Genomic DNA, 19,412 nt, shown 5'->3' on the forward strand with positions numbered 1-19,412 from the left:
CGTATGTAGCATTTTTTTAGTATTATACCGGGCTATGTATAGATTTATTAACCAAGCTAACTCAGCATGGCATTTGCAATGACAAAGTGTAGCTATGTCATAATTAATAATTGTCATAATTTCTATGAAAATATGACGTGACACTCCCTCACTTTGTTCTGTTGAAATTAGTGCAAAGTTAGCTTGGACGGACTCTATATGTGAAGATTGTAAAGGAATTAAAAGTTATTTTTGTATCGGTTGCCAAGGAAATAGTATCAAAAATTTAACTCCCCTGATACCAGGAACTTTTAGTATAGGAAAAATCCTTCAGTGCAATAAACTGCTGAATAAAAACCTCATTATCTAATTCAAAGCGCCTACCTTGGCTTGACATTATAAACTTAATTCCGACACAACCCAAAAGTGACTCTAACCCTTTTATATAACATTCATTTTCAGTTATATTATTTAAGAGTATTATGCTTACGTGCCATTCGTAGTTGGCTATGGCATCAAGGGATTTTCGCTATTATGGGGAAGGAGTTAAGGCGCTCTGTGGTGGTCGACCGTTGGTGTCTGTGTATGTATTTTTGTCCTGGCGACCGCAGATTGAAGGAAGTCCTGCGTTATACCAATTGGGACTGCAATCGTGCGAGGACAGCGAAAGGAGGTGTTGGTTACTCTTGACAATATATTAATCTATTGAGGGCATAGTAATATAAAATGCCTTTAAATATCCTGAAAATGTCATGTCTGTTCGTACAATTAGCCTCGCCTCAAGGCAGCTATGAAGCCCCAAACCTTTATCTCTATAGATAAGCTCTCTATGCCCAAGACGCCAAGTCTTAAGAGGCACCAAAACAGAACTGCCGACATATATATAATCAAAGTTACGCTCTCATCTTAAAACGACATGCTAAAATTTGACATTGTATGGCGGTAGCTAAGTTCACGTGACCCTTAAATCCACTGTTATTCAAACTCACCTGGACACTTCACTTAACTATGTCATACTAAGCACTGATGTTAAGACATTTCTGCGTCACTTTTGTCCTCGCCAGTCAGTTAGAGGTAGAATATAACCAAAATTAATTATACATTATTAACAAGACAAAAACGATGTACCGGTATTGCAGTTCAAACTTCTGACACAATTTGGACTGACAGATTACTGACAACGTTTTCTTGTCAGGTGAAACATCCAAGCCGTACAGTGTTTGGTACAGTGCTTGATATATAATACTACTCTTTGGTGCTTTATCAAGACGTAGTTTTTTTATTTAGAGCGTAAAAAGTTTTAAGATTTCCTACTAGTTTTTCTTAGTTTTAGCAACACTGAACATGAAATGCCCGAAGGTATGGTAACCACAATTATCGCAATAGGGAATATTATGCAAAACTCGCACACAATCTGAGGGCCTATTGGGAAAAAGTGAATCGAAATTTCGTTATATATCACTCATGCAAACAGCGACAGAGGCGTCAGAGGCAGATAACGAAATTTCAATTTTCGCGTTTCCCGGTAGGCCCTCTGTAAACAAACCGCCTTGATCCATCAATGTCATATTTTTATATAAACCTCCAGGGGCCAGTTTCTCTCACTCTGGCAACCCTAAACAAACTATTTGACAGCTGAATGTTTAGGGTTTGTAAAAATGGCGGGTTATACGAAAGATCAACGCGTTTTAAATTGAACAATATTTCAAAAGTAATTACAGTTTGGCGGGTACGGTTCGAAAATTCCTAGTTGTGTGATCTCTCGATTCGGTGATCAGAATTGATTAGACTTCCCTTTAGTTATTTAAAGTCAAAAGTCTATGCCAATAAGTCTCTCTCATGCTGTAAAAGAGGAAATTCGACGCTGCATCGGAGAAATTCAGCCGCATCTATGCAAAATGGTCATAGAAAAGTTTGACAAAAGAGTGCGTATGTGCCAGCAAGCCTAGGAGGACATTTGGACATTTCATTAATTTCAAATCTTGCGTCCTTTTTGGGACATCCTTTATGTGTTCTGAACAATAAATAAATATATATTTTATAATCTGTGAAAACTTGTCAAAAAACTGTTTAAAGCATACTATGTATAAGTTACTATGGTTTACGATTCGTGCTAGTGCTTCACTCTGGTGGCAGAACATTGCAGTAATACCCCCTATTATCATTTAAGCTTTTAAACACATCAGAAATGCCAATTCCCCCATCGCCTGTGCACAGGATACCACCATTTACCGACACGGCACAGGGATCACGAAATATCCTCCACTATTATATGATCTGCCTACGTAAATCACTTCAGAACCACAACAGCCTAACTCCCTATTAACCTTAAACTATAATGTCAACGTTGTTCTACTGAGTTATGTATGCCTCATCATGCATAAATTATTTATGCACTTGGTACTTGGTATGCCTCAAGGTGCCTTAGTAGGTGCAATGATAGATCCATTATTTTATTGTAAGGATGTATTCTACCTGTGGGATAAGTACAAGAAATGTTCTATATACGATTTATAATTATATAGAACATACGAGAATATCGGCACTAAAAATATTAAAAAAAAAAACAATTAATCTTCAAAGTAATTTTAACGGGTTATTTTGGATCTGGTCTGGGTTGAAGTTGCATTGGAAAAAAGTTGAAAAATTACCTAATGAAGATAGTTGAATTGAACAACTTTACTCACTATCATTCCAACACAACCACAACATTACCAACAACCAACTTTTACTATTTATTCCAGTCCAAAATCTCAAAAAATACCAAAATCTCGCACCCCGAAAACTAAAGTTCCGAAACTTATTTTAAAATCACAATACCGTACGATCGAGCAATAAAAATAAAAAAGTTTAAAGTAGGTACATATATCGGGTGTCCCTAAAACCAACGCGTAGACTAAAATGGCTTAAAATAACAGCTGATATCCTTAATGAAAATCTCATAGTTTTTGAGACATCGGGACTTTTATATACCTTTTATAACCGACTCTATTAAAAGTGCCGATATCTAAAAAAAATAAGATTTTTGCTTAATCTTGTAGCCCATCAGCTGTTCTATATAGCCATTGAAGTCTTGGCGTTGGTTTTAGGGACACCCGATATATGTACCTACTTTAAACTTTTTATTGCTCGATCGTACGGTATTTTGATTTTAAAATAAGTTTCGGAACTTGAGTTTTCGGGGTGCGAGATTTTGGTATTTTTTGAGATTTTGGACTGGAATAAATAGTAAAAGTATAGTTATAAAATGTTTCAGCTTAACTAAAGGAAGGAAAATAACCCTCAGTCTCAGACACGCAACAGATACTAAATATTCAAATATCCTGATGGTAACGATGTAAATGTACGAAAATTAAGTTTTTTTTATTAACAAAAACTGCATAATTTTGACACAACATGAGATGTGGACAGTCACAAACAGAGGTGACGTACAGAGCAGTTTAGTTAAAGTATGCTAAACTAGGTGAGTAGTTTAACCTAATTGCTAGTTCCGTCATCTATACAAGATCTAGGTGTAGGTAACACTTCGTACTAGACCCTCACCCGTTCACCCGTCAGTCCCGTCACCCGTTGACCACGAACGCTGTACAGGGTTCGAAACGTCGGGATGTATTATAAATTTAATATACGCGATATAATCCGTTTTCATAGTTTTATTTCACTTTACTAGATTTTGGTATATAATATGCATTTCTAATTATTAATTTGTCATATTAAAGGCATTTTTATAAATCAAACATTGAGCACAATAAGCAAAAACAAATAAATTTACATTCAGATATTTACCTTCACACATATTTTGGAAATATACTTAAGTAGTCTGATATATTCCACCCTTAAGGTTAATTTACCATTACAGTTTTACGATTCTCGCCCTTATCACCTCCCCGCAAAGTGCATCTGCGAAATTCAAAGCACAGCTAGTGCACTCAACTCATGCAGCGTCATTGTAATGTACTGATGGACACACCTTAACCATTGTAGGAATAGGAATTCAAAAACGATTACCCACAAATCGGTATTCACGTGTTACCGTCAATTTGTAGAATTACTCCAATTGAATAACCACCTTATTTAGGACATGGATATAACCTCTACGCGGTGGTTTATACCACACAGCTCGCAGTCGCACCTCGCGCACCGCTCGTTTGACACGCCACTGGAGCAAACCGGAACTTTCTGCTTTTTACAATATGGCGGCTATAACGCTGTGCTTTTTGGCGGTATTGTGCAGTTTGCTACATCAAGGTTTGTTGAATTTAAATTAGTTAAGTGACTTCATTTGGTAATTTACGTTGAGAGATGTTGGTACTTTGCTACCCTTAGTTTGGGATGGGAAGACAATTTTCAGTTGAATAGTAGCCGCTTTTCCCCATCGTGTTTCAATTTTCCCGCCTTTTTTTTGCTTTTCAAATATTATTTACTTAAATTTATTAAATTGAATAGTTTTCGTTTCCGAAATGGCGTTTCGTAATAACTAATTGTGACCACGTAACATGTCACTTTAGTCACTTACGTTTAAAGTTGTGCCTGACCCAGAATATTTAAACGTTTTTGAATTCCAATATACATGCAATGAAAACTTTTTTATCTGCTGACTGTAACTACGAATGGAGACAGTTGCTAAGTAACTAAGTATAAAATCTTGTAAAACAAAGAGCTGTTAATGGCTCTACAAATTACAAATAAGATCGTGTCAAATATTTTTATTTTATATTTAAAAAAAAATATTATATCAGGCAAATGTAAATAAAATTCATTCACTAAAGAATAAGTATTATCTCTTAAACAGATTGTATATAACCCTTTAAAAAATTTTAGGGGTTTCTTCTAAATATTTCTGGATTCTTACAATTTTTTTCTGTTATGATAGCAAAGTGAATGAATAGAAAGAGAGTTTAAATATTTTACAATTTGAATATCAATCGCGTAGTCTCAATTACCTATCGTGAAATAGAAATATCTAAACATTTTTACACTTATTCCATTTCACATTTTGTATATTCCATTGTGAGATATTCCAGAAAATTCCGAATACTTCCCATTTCTTAAAAACTTTTTACAACTTCAACATATCAACTCCCAATATCAAAATCAGTAAACGTAGTAAAACATGTCGGTCAGAACCAGAACAAAATTTTATAAGCGTGCGAAACTCAAAATAGACTAAACATAAACATATTGGTTGCGAAGCATATATTTACTGTTGTTCATTGCCCGTTGATGTGTAGTTATTTCTTTGGCACGCCTCTTTCATTACTTGATTGTCTTCGTACTGTAGGTATGAAAGCCATTTCGTTTAAATACATACATACATACATACATATAATCACGCCTATTTCCCGGAGGGGTAGGCAGAGACCACGGATTTCCACTTGCTACGATCCTGACATACCTCTTTCGCTTCCTTCACTTTCATAACATTCCTCATACACGCTCGCCGGTTTAGGGTGCTCTTGACCTGGCCTTTCTTCAGGATTTCGTTTAAATACTGTCACAAAAGACAGTTGGCGTAGGAGTAGGTATGCAATATATCTACCTACATAAGTATATGCTTCTATGAAAGGTTTTTATATCACTACACCTTATATAAGCTTATTTTAGCTAAGTATGTATAGGTAGTAATGTTATGAATATGACACTGATGAAACTAAGATTTTACATTGCAATTTGACATTTTTTTAATTATTAGCCTACTTATTATTATACGACATCAATAAATTAAAATAATAACTATTAATAATAAACTGAGAAATCAATTCAATTAATCATTTACCAATATAATTATTTTTGACGATATATTCTTAGATTTAGTTTTAAGATTTGCGGTCATTTATTTTATTTTAATTTTAATTGATTACTAATAAGTAAATGTAATAGCCTAGAATAATATTACTATTGTGTGCCCTTACAGGGTGTCATGATCTGACTTTATATTATGTAACACCTATTATGTACATGAAAATACAATAAATAAATGATAAATGATAAAACAAAATCCCCCCGCGTCTGTCTGTTTGTGTGTACGTATGTTCGCGATAAGCTCATAAACTACTGAACGGATTTTCATGCGGTTTTCACATATCAATAATAAAAGTTTCTACTATCGCTTCTAAGAAAACTTCTTGTTATGTTAATATTGAATCGTCGGCATATTTTGTGAAATTGAAACCACTTAAGAACGCAATAAAAGGGACGTTTTCCATTAATATTTGACGATATCTGACTCAGAGAAAACGGCTCTATGATATACGATTACAGACCTAGAGCCTAAACCTTAAAGTTCATTTTCTTCTGGCTTTGTATTCGTTTACATAACGAGTACTTTTACACTAAAAGCAATTTTTGGACCCAAATTAATTTTGACACGTTCGCTGCGTAATGGCTATCTTGAAACGGTCACAAATTAAATATTTGAAAAGGAATTGAATGGAGTTAGGCACTAAGTTAATATGTTTGTACAGCCAGCAACAGGGTAATCCAGTGGGCAAGATATTCAATATCATTTGGTACAGAATAATATGGTATATCTCTGTAAAAGACGTTTGTTTCTAAAAAAAAGGTATGTGCGTGTAATTTTTACGCGATTGAAGTAAAACTTTGACGATGACGTTTATCGCTGTGTTGGCACTTTGACGTGTGTCTTGTGCGTGTGTCACTACTGAGCGTTACTTCCGTCAGAAAAAAATAGTCGCGTTGCAGTTAATATGATAAGCTACAAAAAATATTAGAAAACTAAGGGATTCAAAAATCAGATCGAAGGTCATTGGAGGCATCGGATCCCCTCCCAGGTAGCAAAGTGACGTCAGCGCCGTCATAATGACGTAATAATGACGTAATTATGGCGTCATCGTCATAATGACGTCGCTGACGTCATTATGACGTATAAATGCTGTTAGGGCTTCATAGAGACATATCTGTTTTTATTATTCTAGTGTAAGTTTAAAGTATAGTCTGTTACACAAATATTGATGTGATGAAATTGTATGTAGGTATCTATGTTTATACTTTATTGTACATAGAAATAAAAACACGAAAAACACAGTCACAGAGTATATCAAATACAACAAAGGCGAACTTATCCCTGTATGGAATCTCTTCCAGTTAACCTTTGAGGAAATGAGAATGATTTGTATGGAGAAATTTTGAATGAATTCATGTGTATCGTATTTAAAGTGCTAAGGTAATTGTGAATACTTCAACTAACTTCAAAGTCTCAAAATACCAATTTCTAGCTAGTTCAAGCAAAATAAGGATTATTTTCTTTGAACTCTAGATGCACTGAATGTGATCGCGGGCAAGAACCTTATTACATTTACTAGGGTACTCAAAAAGCCCCTCGCTGCAACTCTAGACACACCAGTAATTCTTGACCCATGAGCTATATCCTAATGACAATTGTTTAAAGAGAAATGCTATTCAAAACTTGTCGTCATTAATTCTTTAATATTGATTTCTGTTAATATTTGTTTACACAATATTTTAATTTAGACTTAAGATTAACTGGAGTCCATTTCTCGAAAGGTATTATACTAATATTATTAGTCCACGAACTGTCAAATCGTATGAGTTTCCATAGCAACACACTAATAATATTAATATAATACCTTTCGAGAAATGGGCCCCTGTTTTTTTGAATGCCTGTTGGTCAAATATAGAGACACCACTCCTTGTAAGATTACCATCACTTTATGTACTACCTATATTTGCAAATAAAACATTTTGAATTTGAATTTGAAAAATATGAATGGAAATGATCACGCGACTTTTTGTTAACATAGTACCATCGTCCATACCCAGGTGAAGTGACGTCAGCGACGTCATAATGACGTAATAAGGACGTAATTACGGCGTCATAATGACGTCGCTGACGTCATAATGACGTGTACATGCTGTTAGGGTACTGTTAACTGGCAGTTCGTTAACCGTATTACAAAAGGCATAAGGTCCATTGATGGACAGTTAAGAGTGTTGCTGTTTGTACAGTCGCCATCAGATATATCGGAGCGCCCGAGGTGCTCACAAATATCTGAACACGCCTCTATTGTCAAGGCGTTAGAGTGCGTGTTCAGATATTTTAAGCACCTCGGGCGCTCTGATATATCTGATGGCGACCGTACTCAGTTTTGGGTTTCGTTGGTTTCCTACATCCGTCACTGGGATATATCTTAAGAACCATCCATTATAGGTAGGCAGTTAAACCTTTCTCAAGGGTGTGTTTGTACTTTTATCGTTTCGTTGTTCATGGGTGATAAATTGGTAAAGAACTTTGTGAACAGTCCCAGGTTATATAAAGGTTGATAGCGTCTGCGTCCCTTATTCCCCCGAGAAATGAAATAGTTATGTATCTAAGCTGCTCAAGCATAGAACCTTTGTTATGCAGGGGCAATGCTCGAAGGATCTAAGGGAATAAGGAATCTGCGATATAAATAGGTATTTGAAATGTAAATTGGTTGATAAAATGATTGTATTACATTGAACTTCTGAAATAAATGATTATGATTATGAAAGTTTACTGATTGTGTGTGAGTGAACGTTGTTGATATTTATTTTTATATATGATAGTATTTTAAACAAAAATATTCCGCATTCCAAGTTTTTATTCACTTACAGATTAATTATATCCTTAAAGAATCATATCCGCTACTGAATAATTGACGGTAACTTTTTACCCTGTCAAAGTTTCATGTCGATATGTGATAACTTGTCATCACCTTGTCACGTTATCATTGCGAGATTACTATAAATTATCACCTTATCACACCATCATAGGCTTGCTAGTTTTAAGTACAGTCGGTGCCCCAACATAACTATCCACTTTTCTATGAAGCTAATATGTTAACGTGGGTACGCCTCCAATTATGAATAGTCGCCAGCACGCTTGTCTACCAATTTTTCGGGTGATTTGCTTATTTATTTCTTCACTTGCCAGTCTATAACTTATAATATTTTCCAGGCTCAGCCATCGTGTGCTACCAATGCAACAGCCACAACGACTCCCGTTGCCTCATGGACAAACTGCCCGACTCCCTTCGCAAGGAGTGCGGCTCTAAGGACACCATGTGCAGGAAGATCAAGCAAATCGTAGAGTTCGAGATGAACGGCATGCCGCCGGACAGCAGGGTTATCCGAGGGTGCGGCTGGGATGAAAGCAACTACAAGGTTAGTGTAGAATATCCAATGCAACAGCCACAGCGACTCTCGTCTCATCGACAAGCTGGCCGACTCTGTGCGGCTTTATAAATGATAAATATGTTCAATATTTCCTAGATATAAAACATTTCGAAAAATATATTTTTTTCCTTCTTTTCGCTCTGCTGCAAACCAATGTAAGTAGCGTACGGCACAAGCGTATTCTCACCCGACGAAATTAATCCCCAGGATGCTACTGAACTCACAAGACAAACGTGGTACTCGTACGACTAACGAGGAACAGTCTTAAATGTTGCAGTTTAGCCGGGAATGAAATCAACTATTTATTTAGACTGTAGACCCAAGTCTCTAAATAAGATCGGCCTGGGTCCAGGTAGCAAAGTGACGTCAGCGACGTCATAATGACGTAATAATGACGTAATTATGGCGTCATAATAACGTCGCTGACGTCATTATGACGTATAAATGCTGTTAGGGCGTGACAATGAATTTCTCCTCTCTTTCTGCCAAGCACAAAAAATTAACACAAAGAAAATATTATCAACGGTTTATCAGAATTGACAGACGTTTATAAATAAACCTATAAGAGTTCCTTAAATCCACAAAGAGAGTCAAGAACATTATTACTACATGTTTATGACTCAACTGATCTTGGCCTGCATTCTCGTTCTAAATTGGGTTTTAGTTACGACACGATATTCCCCAATATTGTTGCTAAGGAGATAAAATATCGAACAAGCACTATGTTAGTTCGACGTCCTGAAAAAGAAAGGGGCTTGCGTCACGTGACAAATAATTAAACATGAAACACATACATCTGTTTTTTTTTACAGTGGTACTACGTAAACGAAATAAATAACTATAGCTTAAATCTAATATAGGCCCTTGAGGCATTGTACCAAGGATGCTAGCGGCATTTCCTCGCTGTATCGCAATGCTGATACGTTGTGCGAGCAAGCCGCCAGCTCTTCGGTCACCAGTTACGTCAACCAGACGCTTCGCGATTTCTGCAAACAACTTGTGCGCGCTGGGACCCCATGGACCTAGAGTTTCAACTCCAATCTGTGTTTTATGTTCAATTGTGTCACTTCAGGCCTTGTTTTTTTTTTCCGAATAGTGTACATACAACCATAAACGGTATAGTACGATACGATATGATCATTTATTGATAAAAAATATTTTACATGTCATTATGTCTTAATACTAGGTACTTAAAATCTATTACAATTCGTATTGTTTGAAAATTATTTGGTTAACTAACCAGTTCCTATTTGTCAAAAGATTTTTTTTATTGCTTAAGGGGCCCACTGAATATCAGTCCGCCGGACGATATCGGCCTGTCAGTTGTTCGGAACTGTCAAATATTTGTTCTAACTGACAGGCCGATATCGTCCGGCGGACTGATAGTTAGTGGGCCGTTTAGTCTGGCACTCGAAAATAAGCGTCCAAAGAGTAGTAGGCCTCAGCCACTAGTTTATTTTTAAGTTTATTAAGTCCAAAGACTTAAAATAATTCAGTTATTTCTACCAATCTACGCTGGGCCTGGGAATTACTTTTTAAAGTACTAATCCAGGAGATTCAGAGGATCATAAAGCTTAATTAAGTTTATTGAAGGCGTAGAAAATAATCTCGCCCTTATTTGGTATCGATTTTGCTCTCGTTTCATACTGTTTTAAACCTCGCTGCGCGCTGTTTTAAATCGGAAAAAAAAATCGTAACATAAAAACATTTACTAATGTTAGTTCTACTTGTATAACTTTTACCCGCCCCAATCTAAACTTGGCATGGAAATCTTAATTTTGATTTGTCTTAATTCTTTTTATTCTTCTTAATTCTTATATTGCTCATATTATAGGGCCTACTTACCACAAAAATAAAAATCGAAATTCTTTTATCTGCCTCTCATCTTGGATACTCGAGCGATAGGAGATAAAGTAATTTCGATTTTCGTTTTTCGCGGTAGAGCCCGAGACTCCAGCGCTTGATACGTTTTGTAACAATTGTTTAGGTACGCAACATAATCCGTTTTCATAGTTTTATTTTAAAAGTTATTCAAACCTTTTCTTTTCAACAGGGACGTTGCTACCAGCGCTCAGGCTTCGGCGGTCGCCAAGAAGTCTGCTCCTGCCTCGAAGATGGCTGCAACTCGGCCACAGCGCCCGTGGCCGCCACACTGCTCATGCTACTCACCGCCGCGGTCCTCAGGTTTTAGGTCCAGAAGGTTCATTAGAGTAGGGAATGCTCGATAGGTAGTCTAGTCGATTAATGATGCTGATGAGTATTTTAAAGGTTGCGCACTAAGAAGTAAACGGATTTTAAGGTCATACACCTTTAGGTTCAGACTCTCCTGTGGACAAGGCCAATGTTAAGGGCTTAAAGCTTAAATTTCTGATTGAACGAAGCATAAAAAAAGCATAAAGGAGTAGGTAGGTATCCCTTTGTTATTAACCTGTGTGATAATAGTTATTTGTAAATTACTGATTGTTTTACAAGGGGGCAAAGTTGTTATTTAACTGTGCTGATGTTGATACCCGCCCGAGCAAGTAAAAGATTCCAAAATTGAACCACGAACGTAGCTAATAGTTCGTAGAGTGAAATCTGAGCGTTGCGAGTGTTTCAAGGTACGAGGGTTAAAAAAACTTTGCTACCGAGTGAAATACTATTTTTTTTACCACAATAACTAAATACACAAAAACTGTTAATTATTGTCCACAGAAGTGTTAACTTTTGTTAGTGATAGATTTGTTGTATACCTCATTATCGAAGTTTTTTGATCAAAATCGGCAATCTTTAGTAGCCGCATTGAAAACTGCAACTGACACTACACGTTTTAAAACTGTTACCAAGAGATCCCGCCGTGTTATCAATTAGCAATGTAAATGATAATAGGTATTATTAGATGTTTAAATAGATTACGTAACTTATTTGAATGGTTCTCAATGTTCTCATTCTATGTGTTCGTTATGTAAGTTACTGTTAAGTTAGTTAGCGAGCTGTACATAGATGCCATAGATGGTAAACGATGGTAATTGATGATAATGTCACTGTAACTGTCATTCTGTTAAAGCCGACACTGTAAAGTTTATTGTGCCATAGATTATTTGTTGTGTTTGTGTTTTGCTATTATATTTATTAGTTTTTCATATCAGTGTTTCTTATTTCCTCCCTCATTTTGATAAAACGATATAGCGGCGAAAAGCAATCGCTTAAAACGCTTCGATTTTCGTAATGATATGCAGATATCTATAATATGATTGGTAGTTTTCATTATATGTTTGTATCGTTTGCCTAAAACTTTAATCTCCTTATGCAAGCTAATTTTACGGATCTATTTCTAAATAAACTCCCCCCCATAGCACAACCACTACCAATTTACCTATCAAATACACTTAACCCCATTTGAGCACCCATTTATTCTATTTTAGCCTATCATCCTATCAAGAAGGCCCAAATCTTTAGGTCCCAAGCAGACTAAAATACTAAATAATGTGTTTCCTGTGCCAAATGAGCGGCATCCTCTTAAGGCGGTCTTCACAATGGATGGGGATCATCAGTGTACAAGCGGGACATCGCAATACACCTGCATAGTGCTGTCTTAGTCATACACCAGGGTGAATCAGTGTGACAACCGCGCAATGCGCGCGCATTGCCCCGTCGACTCTTGCGCATCTGAGGCTTAGCTTTAGTCCAATAAGTAGGTTAGTACTAGTCTGGCGTCTGTATTTTAAATCCTTTTTTTGGATAATTAGCAAAATGAGGTACTTGACGTTTGGATTACTGGTGTTTTGCGGATTATTTGAATATGGTAAGTGGGATATTTAATTGCATCCTGAACTATATCAAGATTATTTTATACATCATACTCACTATCGAGATAAGGTATGAGAAGGGAAATATTCTAAGTTTAAATATTTTCCATGTACTAACATTGTTCTATCATTGAAATATCTTTATTTACATACAAGATATATACAGTGGTACTACGTAAACGAAATTAATAGCTATTTTGCTTAAATCTAAATTAGGGCCTTGAGGCATTGTACCAAGGATGCTCGCGGCATTTCCTCGCTGTATCGCAATGCTGATACGTTGTGCGAGGAAGCCGCCAGCTCTTCGGTCACCAGTTACGTCAACCAGACGCTTCGCGATTTCTGCAAAAATCCATGTACTTATTTATAATTACTTAAAATATTTCCTATGGGTGTGAAGTGTGAATGTCTTTTACTGACCAACGAAGTAGGTAGAGTCTGTGAAGAGAAAAGTCATGGACCACCCACCCATACAGGCCCAATATATTCCACGACTATGGCTGTGACTAAAACAAGTGAGTCTAAACCGTAAAATTATTGATTGGTTATTCAATTGAGATGTCGGATTGCCTCTAATTTATGTCTGTAATTTAAAAGGTACGAGTAGGTACATTAAAATTCATGAGAGTCTATTTAGAAAGGAAAGAGTCGTGGAATATAATGGGCCCCAATGGCCACATACATTCCACGACTCTTCCTTTTCTGAATAGACTCTCATGAATTCTAATGTACCTACTCGTACCTTTTAAATTACAGACATAAATTTTAGGTTATCCGACATCTCAATTGAATTAGTAACCATTCAATAATTTTACTTTAGACACCTGTTTTAGTCATTTGCGCGACATAGTGCTTGAGAAAGGAGACCTAAGCTAAGCTCTCCGAAACATGTCGCGAGAGTGACTAAAACCGTATATTTGTGACGTTTTCAACCAAAAGGTACCAATAATAATAAACAAATAAACATCGTCGGTTGACTCGCTTGTCGATAAGGTTGATTTGAAATAGAAGCTATAATAAAATGGAAATAGCATCTAAGCGACAATAAGTACCCTTTTGGTTGAAAATGGCACATTTAATTTAGTATGTCTCACAACAGTTTACATTCGATTAGTAACCAATAATATAATTATCTGTATTTTGTTAAAATATCACAATGTATAAAGGACCGTAAGTTAATTCCAATAAAAAAACAATGACCGGTTGACTGGTAGAGAATGCCTTTTGGCATTAAGTCCGCCATTTGTACATTTTTCTTTGCTTGTGCAATAGTTTAAATAAATAAATAAATGATGTTGAATAAAAATGCGCCTCAATCTTGAGTGTACTCGTAGAATCTACGCTCTATCATATTAATATCAACTAATAACTATTATATTCATAAATCTAACTAAAGTAAATCGAGATATATGTATTTTTTTAGTGAGGCAGGTACTTTGCTATTAAAACACGGCAGGCGCTTCTAAATTTAAAATTGTTATGCGAATATTCCCAAGAACCAATAGATTCTTCTATTGGTTCTCGGGAATATTCGCTAAACAATATCGCAGTATGCATTTCTATGCATACTTTATACATTTGGTGACAATGGAATTAAAATAACAATAGGTGTTCTTCATTATCTTGCCAAAACGGCCCATGTACATCCTCGGAAAACATGAGACAGCAAAATACTCATACTCATACTAATTCTTTATTGGTAAAAAAAATATTCAGACAATAGGGGTCCCTTTTAGGGTTCCGTTCCCAAAGGGTAAAAACGGGACCCTATTACTAAGACTCCGCTGTCCGTCTGTCCGTCTGTCTGTCACAGGCTGTATCTCATGAACAGTGATAGCTAGATAGTTGAAATTTTCAAAGATGATGTAATTTACTTTATCAATAAATATATGAATATGAATATGAATATGAAATGAATATGAATATGAATATGAATATGAATATGAATATGAATATGAATATGAATATGAATATGAATATGAATATGAATATGAATATGAATATGAATATGAATATGAATATGAATATGAATATGAATATGAATGAGAATATGAATATGAATATGAATATTTCTGTTGCTGCTATAACAACAAATACTAAAAAGTACGGAACCCTCGGTGGACGAGTTCGACTCGCGCTTGTCCGGTTTTTTCTTTTCTTCTTCTTCCTATAGTGTTGTCTCTGTAGCTATTTTCGGTGGCTCATGGGAACCTGAATCGAAATCGTGGGAAGAAGCCAATATTGTAATAAAGTCTTATCACAAAGCATGTTATTTCCAGGTTCCCCAATAATGTGCTACGAATGCAACAGCGCCACCAACTCCCAATGCCTCCAAAACGTCCTCCCTGAGAACCTCAAGCGCAACTGTTCGGAGCACGACCGCGGCGTGACGCATACGCTGTGTCGTAAGATCATTCAACATGTGGATGTGGCTGTGAATGGGCAGTTACCGGCCAGCAGAGTTATTAGGAGCTGTGGGTGGGATGAGACCAAATATAAGGTGAGTTGTGATACTGATGACGCATACGCTGTGTCGTAAGATTATACAACATGTGGATGTGGCTGTGAATGGGCAGTTACCGGCTAGCAGGGTTATTAGCTGTGGGTGGGATGAGACCAAATATAATGTGAGTTGTGGCACTGATGACGCATACGCTGTGTCGTAAGATTATATAACATGTGGATGTGGCTCTGAATGGGCAGTTACCGGCTAGCAGGGTTATTAGGAGCTGTGGGTGGGATGAGACCAAATATAATGTGAGTTGTGGCACTGATGACGCATACGCTGTGTCGTAAGATTATACAACATGTGGATGTGGCTTTCAATGGGCAGTTACCGGCTAGCAGGGTTATTAGGAGCTGTGGGTGAGATGAGACCAGATATAAGGTGAGCTGTGGTAAGAGATGCCGCATAAACTGCGTCACCCCTAATAGCATTTATACGTCATTATGACGTCAGCGACGTCATTATGACGCCATAATTACGTCATTATGACGTCGCCGACGTCACTGCTACCTGGGACAAGATCATACAAGACACATATAAGGAGTTGCGGGTGGGACAATACCAGGTATAAGGTTTGTGCCGCAAACCCTGTGTCAAAAAAATGCACTGGAACTAGTCCAGGTAATATAATTGTTACCTGCCCTGTTTTAGGTAGGTGAGTTGGATTTTTTTATGGCTGTAACTGCGACAGCATAGGATTTTTGTCTCTTATTTTCTTGTATGAGATTTGGCTCAAAGGGATGGATGGCATTCGTTATTGACAGGTAAAAACCTATGCTGTCGCCATCTGTACAATACTTCGACTGGTCAACCCCATAAACTTTTTACAAATACATTTAAACGACCGCTTTGAATTGACTCTGAGGTTAGGTATACCAGTATACCATCAAAAATTAACCATCATCTTAATTTAAGAGCATGGCTCTTGTCGGTGGAGTATGCGCCAGTTTTCGCGGTCCTCGGCCAGGTTCTTTAGGTCCCTGTAAGACACGACATTGTATTTGTATATTTAACCTAGATTTAGACTTATTTTTAACATGACTGGCACCCCTTTACAGTGTCAATTAGTTCTTAAGTAGTATTTAATTTTGTACGCAATATGGGTAAATGCCTGAAATAAAAGCTTTTTATTTACTTTATTTTATTTTATTTATTGATAAAGTTAATTACACGTCCAGAGTACATAAAATAAAATTACAAAAGCAAACGTCGTTTTAACTTAAAAACCAATCATAGCCTACATATATCTTAAAGCGAAAAACGGAAATACAATAATGTGTCATGTCAGTAGTAATTATAAATTAAAATAATTCAGAATTTGGTCATTTGCTTTTGCTTTCAGTTGTTGTGTATAGCTTGTTCGTAAAAATTAATATCAAAATTAAATACCTATAATATTGTTATTAATTCCAGGGCGCCTGCTACCACCGCTCCGGGTACGGCGGCAGGCAAGAGGTATGCTCCTGCACCAAGGATCTCTGCAACGGGTCCAACGACGTCACCTCTATAACCGCCCTCGCATTCGCCTCGTCTCTCATGACGATACTCAAGCTCGTCTGCCAATGACTTCAATAAAATCAGCAACCTCTGCCCCAGCTCGAAAATTTACTGAACTTGTGCTTGGACTATCATCAGTACATGATTGGCGAGACACTATCTCGCCGCGAGATAGACTACCAGTCTTTTACTAACTGTATGAATTAAAGAGGGACGGGTAGTCTATGTAGCGGCGAGATACTCTCGCGCCAATCATGTGCTAGCTCGGCAGCAGTAGGCTTAGCACGAGCGCGCGGCGACAATATTTCGCACGCGAAATGGACTATCCATCTTTTTCTAACTTGTTGTCTAATACATACTGTGTTAATTTTCTAAGAGCCACTGACACTATTCACTCCGGGGTTAACCGGTTAAACCTGGAATAACCATAGTTACCAGTACAATTTGACACTGGGTTAACGGTTTAACCGTAGTAGGTAGTAGGACATTGGCCAGATGGCCAATTACCCAATTTATTTATATTAAATTAAATATACGAGTATGAGATGATAGAGCGAACGGGATTTGAACACAAGACTTTGAAGACTTCAGGCCGGATGCTCTATAAAAGAAGCTATCAATGCACTTATTCGAATTCACGAATGTGTGTGAGTTATTTTATGGTTTACGGGGTGGTAGAGGTATCAATACCCAGGTAACAAAGTGACGTCAGCGACGTCATAATGACGTGATTATGGCGTCATAATGACGTCGTTGACGTGGCATACATGGTGTGTGGCTTTAATTTATGTTCTTTGCTATACGTTAGCAGATGAGTCAGATGACTGTTCGGTAAAAAAATGTGTTCCTTAGGAAACAAATATTGCAAAGCTTTTAAAGGCATTGGGTACCATAAAATGGGGTGAGTAGGGATTCGCGGGGAGAGTTGGGTTATGAATGGGGAGAGAAGGTTTGAAAGGGGGGTGAGATGGGTTTTTAGGGCTACTGCTACAAAAATAATGTATTCCACTTTAAAATGGAGCTATAGTAAAAAAAATCTATCCAACAATCTTCCAAAATCACCTTTGTATGAAAACCCATCTCACCCCAATTACGAGGGACTACGGGGTGAGGTGGTTTTTCCTGTTTATCGTCAAAGTTATGAAATGGAACTACCCAAAATAAAATAAAAACTAAAATACAAACGTCCGGAACACTTATTGCACCATCCAGTTTTCATATGTAAAAATAAAATGCTATCGAGGTTTGAATGTAAGTTTTGCTCCTACTCACCCCATTTTACAGTACTGTAAATATTAGAAATATCCCAAAATTTCTTGCTTACCTATGACTTATGACCCAACTCTGAAATAAATATTGTTCTTATTAGTTGTTGTTTACAAGCTTTTTTAATCCAAGAATAAAGGACATTATTTACAATTCTTGTTTTACTTTACTACAATATATCAAAGTATTTCGTGCAGTTTATTCCGGTTTTGTACATGGCTTACTTTACTAGTATGAATATATATTACATAACATAACTAATTTTTTTAACGGCTTACGAAATAAATATCATATACCTACTGAAAAAGGAAATAATTGACCAAGGCCTCCAGGCATCTGTCGCATAAACGGAGGACGCTGGTTCGTTTCCAGCCCCAGGTAACATTTATACGTGATTATGACGTCAGCGACGTCTTTATGACGTCGTTATTATGTTATTATGACGTCGCTGACGTCACTTTGCTACCTGGGGCCCTGGGCACTGGAGGTCTTAGTCATTTTTTTCTTTGACATTTATTTCGTTTATAGTTTAAATAGTAGTGTCTTGTCTACATGTAAAAAACCGGCCAAGTGCGAGTCGGACTCGCGCACGAAGGGTTCCGTACCATTACGCAAAAAACGGCAAAATAATTACGTTTGTTGTATGGGAGCCCCATTAAAATATTTATTTTATTCTGTTTTTTTTTTATACTACGTCGGTGGCAAAAAAGCATACGGCCCGCCTGATGTTAAGCAGTCTCCGTAGCCTATGTACGCCTGCAACTCCAGTTTTTAGTATTTGTTGTTATAGCGGCAACAGAAATACGCCATCTGTGAAAATTTCAACGGTCTCTAGTAGAGCTATCACGGTTCATGAGATATAGCCTGGTGACAGACAGACAGACAAACAGCGGAGTCTTAGTAATAGGGTCCCGTTTTTGCCCTTTAGGTACGGAACCCTAAAAACTCAAATTAAAATATTTTCATAGAAAGTAATTTAACTTGTTCTTAGAGTTTTTAAAAACGCCCTATACGCTATATGCCAACAAAATCAATTTTATGCCAAAAATGCTTTACATAATTTTGGAAAAAAGCTGATACTCTATAAACTGCTGGATCGATTTCTATGAAACGTAGCTAAGAATCACCGCAAGAAAACTCGCTTTCACGGTAAAAAAAACCGCATCGAAATCGGTCCATCCGGCCGTTTGAGAGCTACAATG

The 19,412-nt window shown here is 36.8% G+C and overlaps 2 protein-coding genes across 2 annotated transcripts; both read left to right on the plus strand.

Moving 5' to 3' along the window:
* Positions 1–4,068: 4,068 nt before the first annotated feature.
* LOC134746431 (uncharacterized) lies at positions 4,069–12,275 on the plus strand. Its single transcript, XM_063680800.1, has 3 exons — positions 4,069–4,227; positions 8,936–9,141; positions 11,207–12,275. The coding sequence occupies exons 1-3, from the start codon at positions 4,173–4,175 to the stop codon at positions 11,342–11,344; spliced, it is 399 nt and encodes a 132-aa protein (XP_063536870.1). The 5' UTR covers positions 4,069–4,172; the 3' UTR covers positions 11,345–12,275.
* Positions 12,276–12,809: 534 nt separating this feature from the next.
* LOC134746949 (uncharacterized) lies at positions 12,810–17,018 on the plus strand. Its single transcript, XM_063681521.1, has 3 exons — positions 12,810–12,937; positions 15,221–15,441; positions 16,861–17,018. Exons 1-3 carry the CDS (start codon positions 12,886–12,888, stop codon positions 17,011–17,013), a joined length of 426 nt encoding a protein of 141 aa, XP_063537591.1. The 5' UTR covers positions 12,810–12,885; the 3' UTR covers positions 17,014–17,018.
* Positions 17,019–19,412: the final 2,394 nt, after the last annotated feature.

The sequence above is a fragment of the Cydia strobilella genome, chromosome 13, assembly GCF_947568885.1.
Source record: "Cydia strobilella chromosome 13, ilCydStro3.1, whole genome shotgun sequence".
NCBI lineage: Eukaryota > Metazoa > Arthropoda > Insecta > Lepidoptera > Tortricidae > Cydia > Cydia strobilella.

Coding starts and splice junctions, on each gene's coding strand:
- LOC134746431 (XM_063680800.1), top strand. CDS start 4,173: ATGGCGGCTATAACGCTGTGCTTTTTGGCGGTATTGTGCAGTTTGCTA. Junction 4,228..8,935: donor GTGCAGTTTGCTACATCAAG/GTTTGTTGAATT, acceptor AATATTTTCCAG/GCTCAGCCATCGTGTGCTAC. Junction 9,142..11,206: donor GGGATGAAAGCAACTACAAG/GTTAGTGTAGAA, acceptor TCTTTTCAACAG/GGACGTTGCTACCAGCGCTC.
- LOC134746949 (XM_063681521.1), top strand. CDS start 12,886: ATGAGGTACTTGACGTTTGGATTACTGGTGTTTTGCGGATTATTTGAA. Junction 12,938..15,220: donor TTGCGGATTATTTGAATATG/GTAAGTGGGATA, acceptor TGTTATTTCCAG/GTTCCCCAATAATGTGCTAC. Junction 15,442..16,860: donor GGGATGAGACCAAATATAAG/GTGAGTTGTGAT, acceptor TATTAATTCCAG/GGCGCCTGCTACCACCGCTC.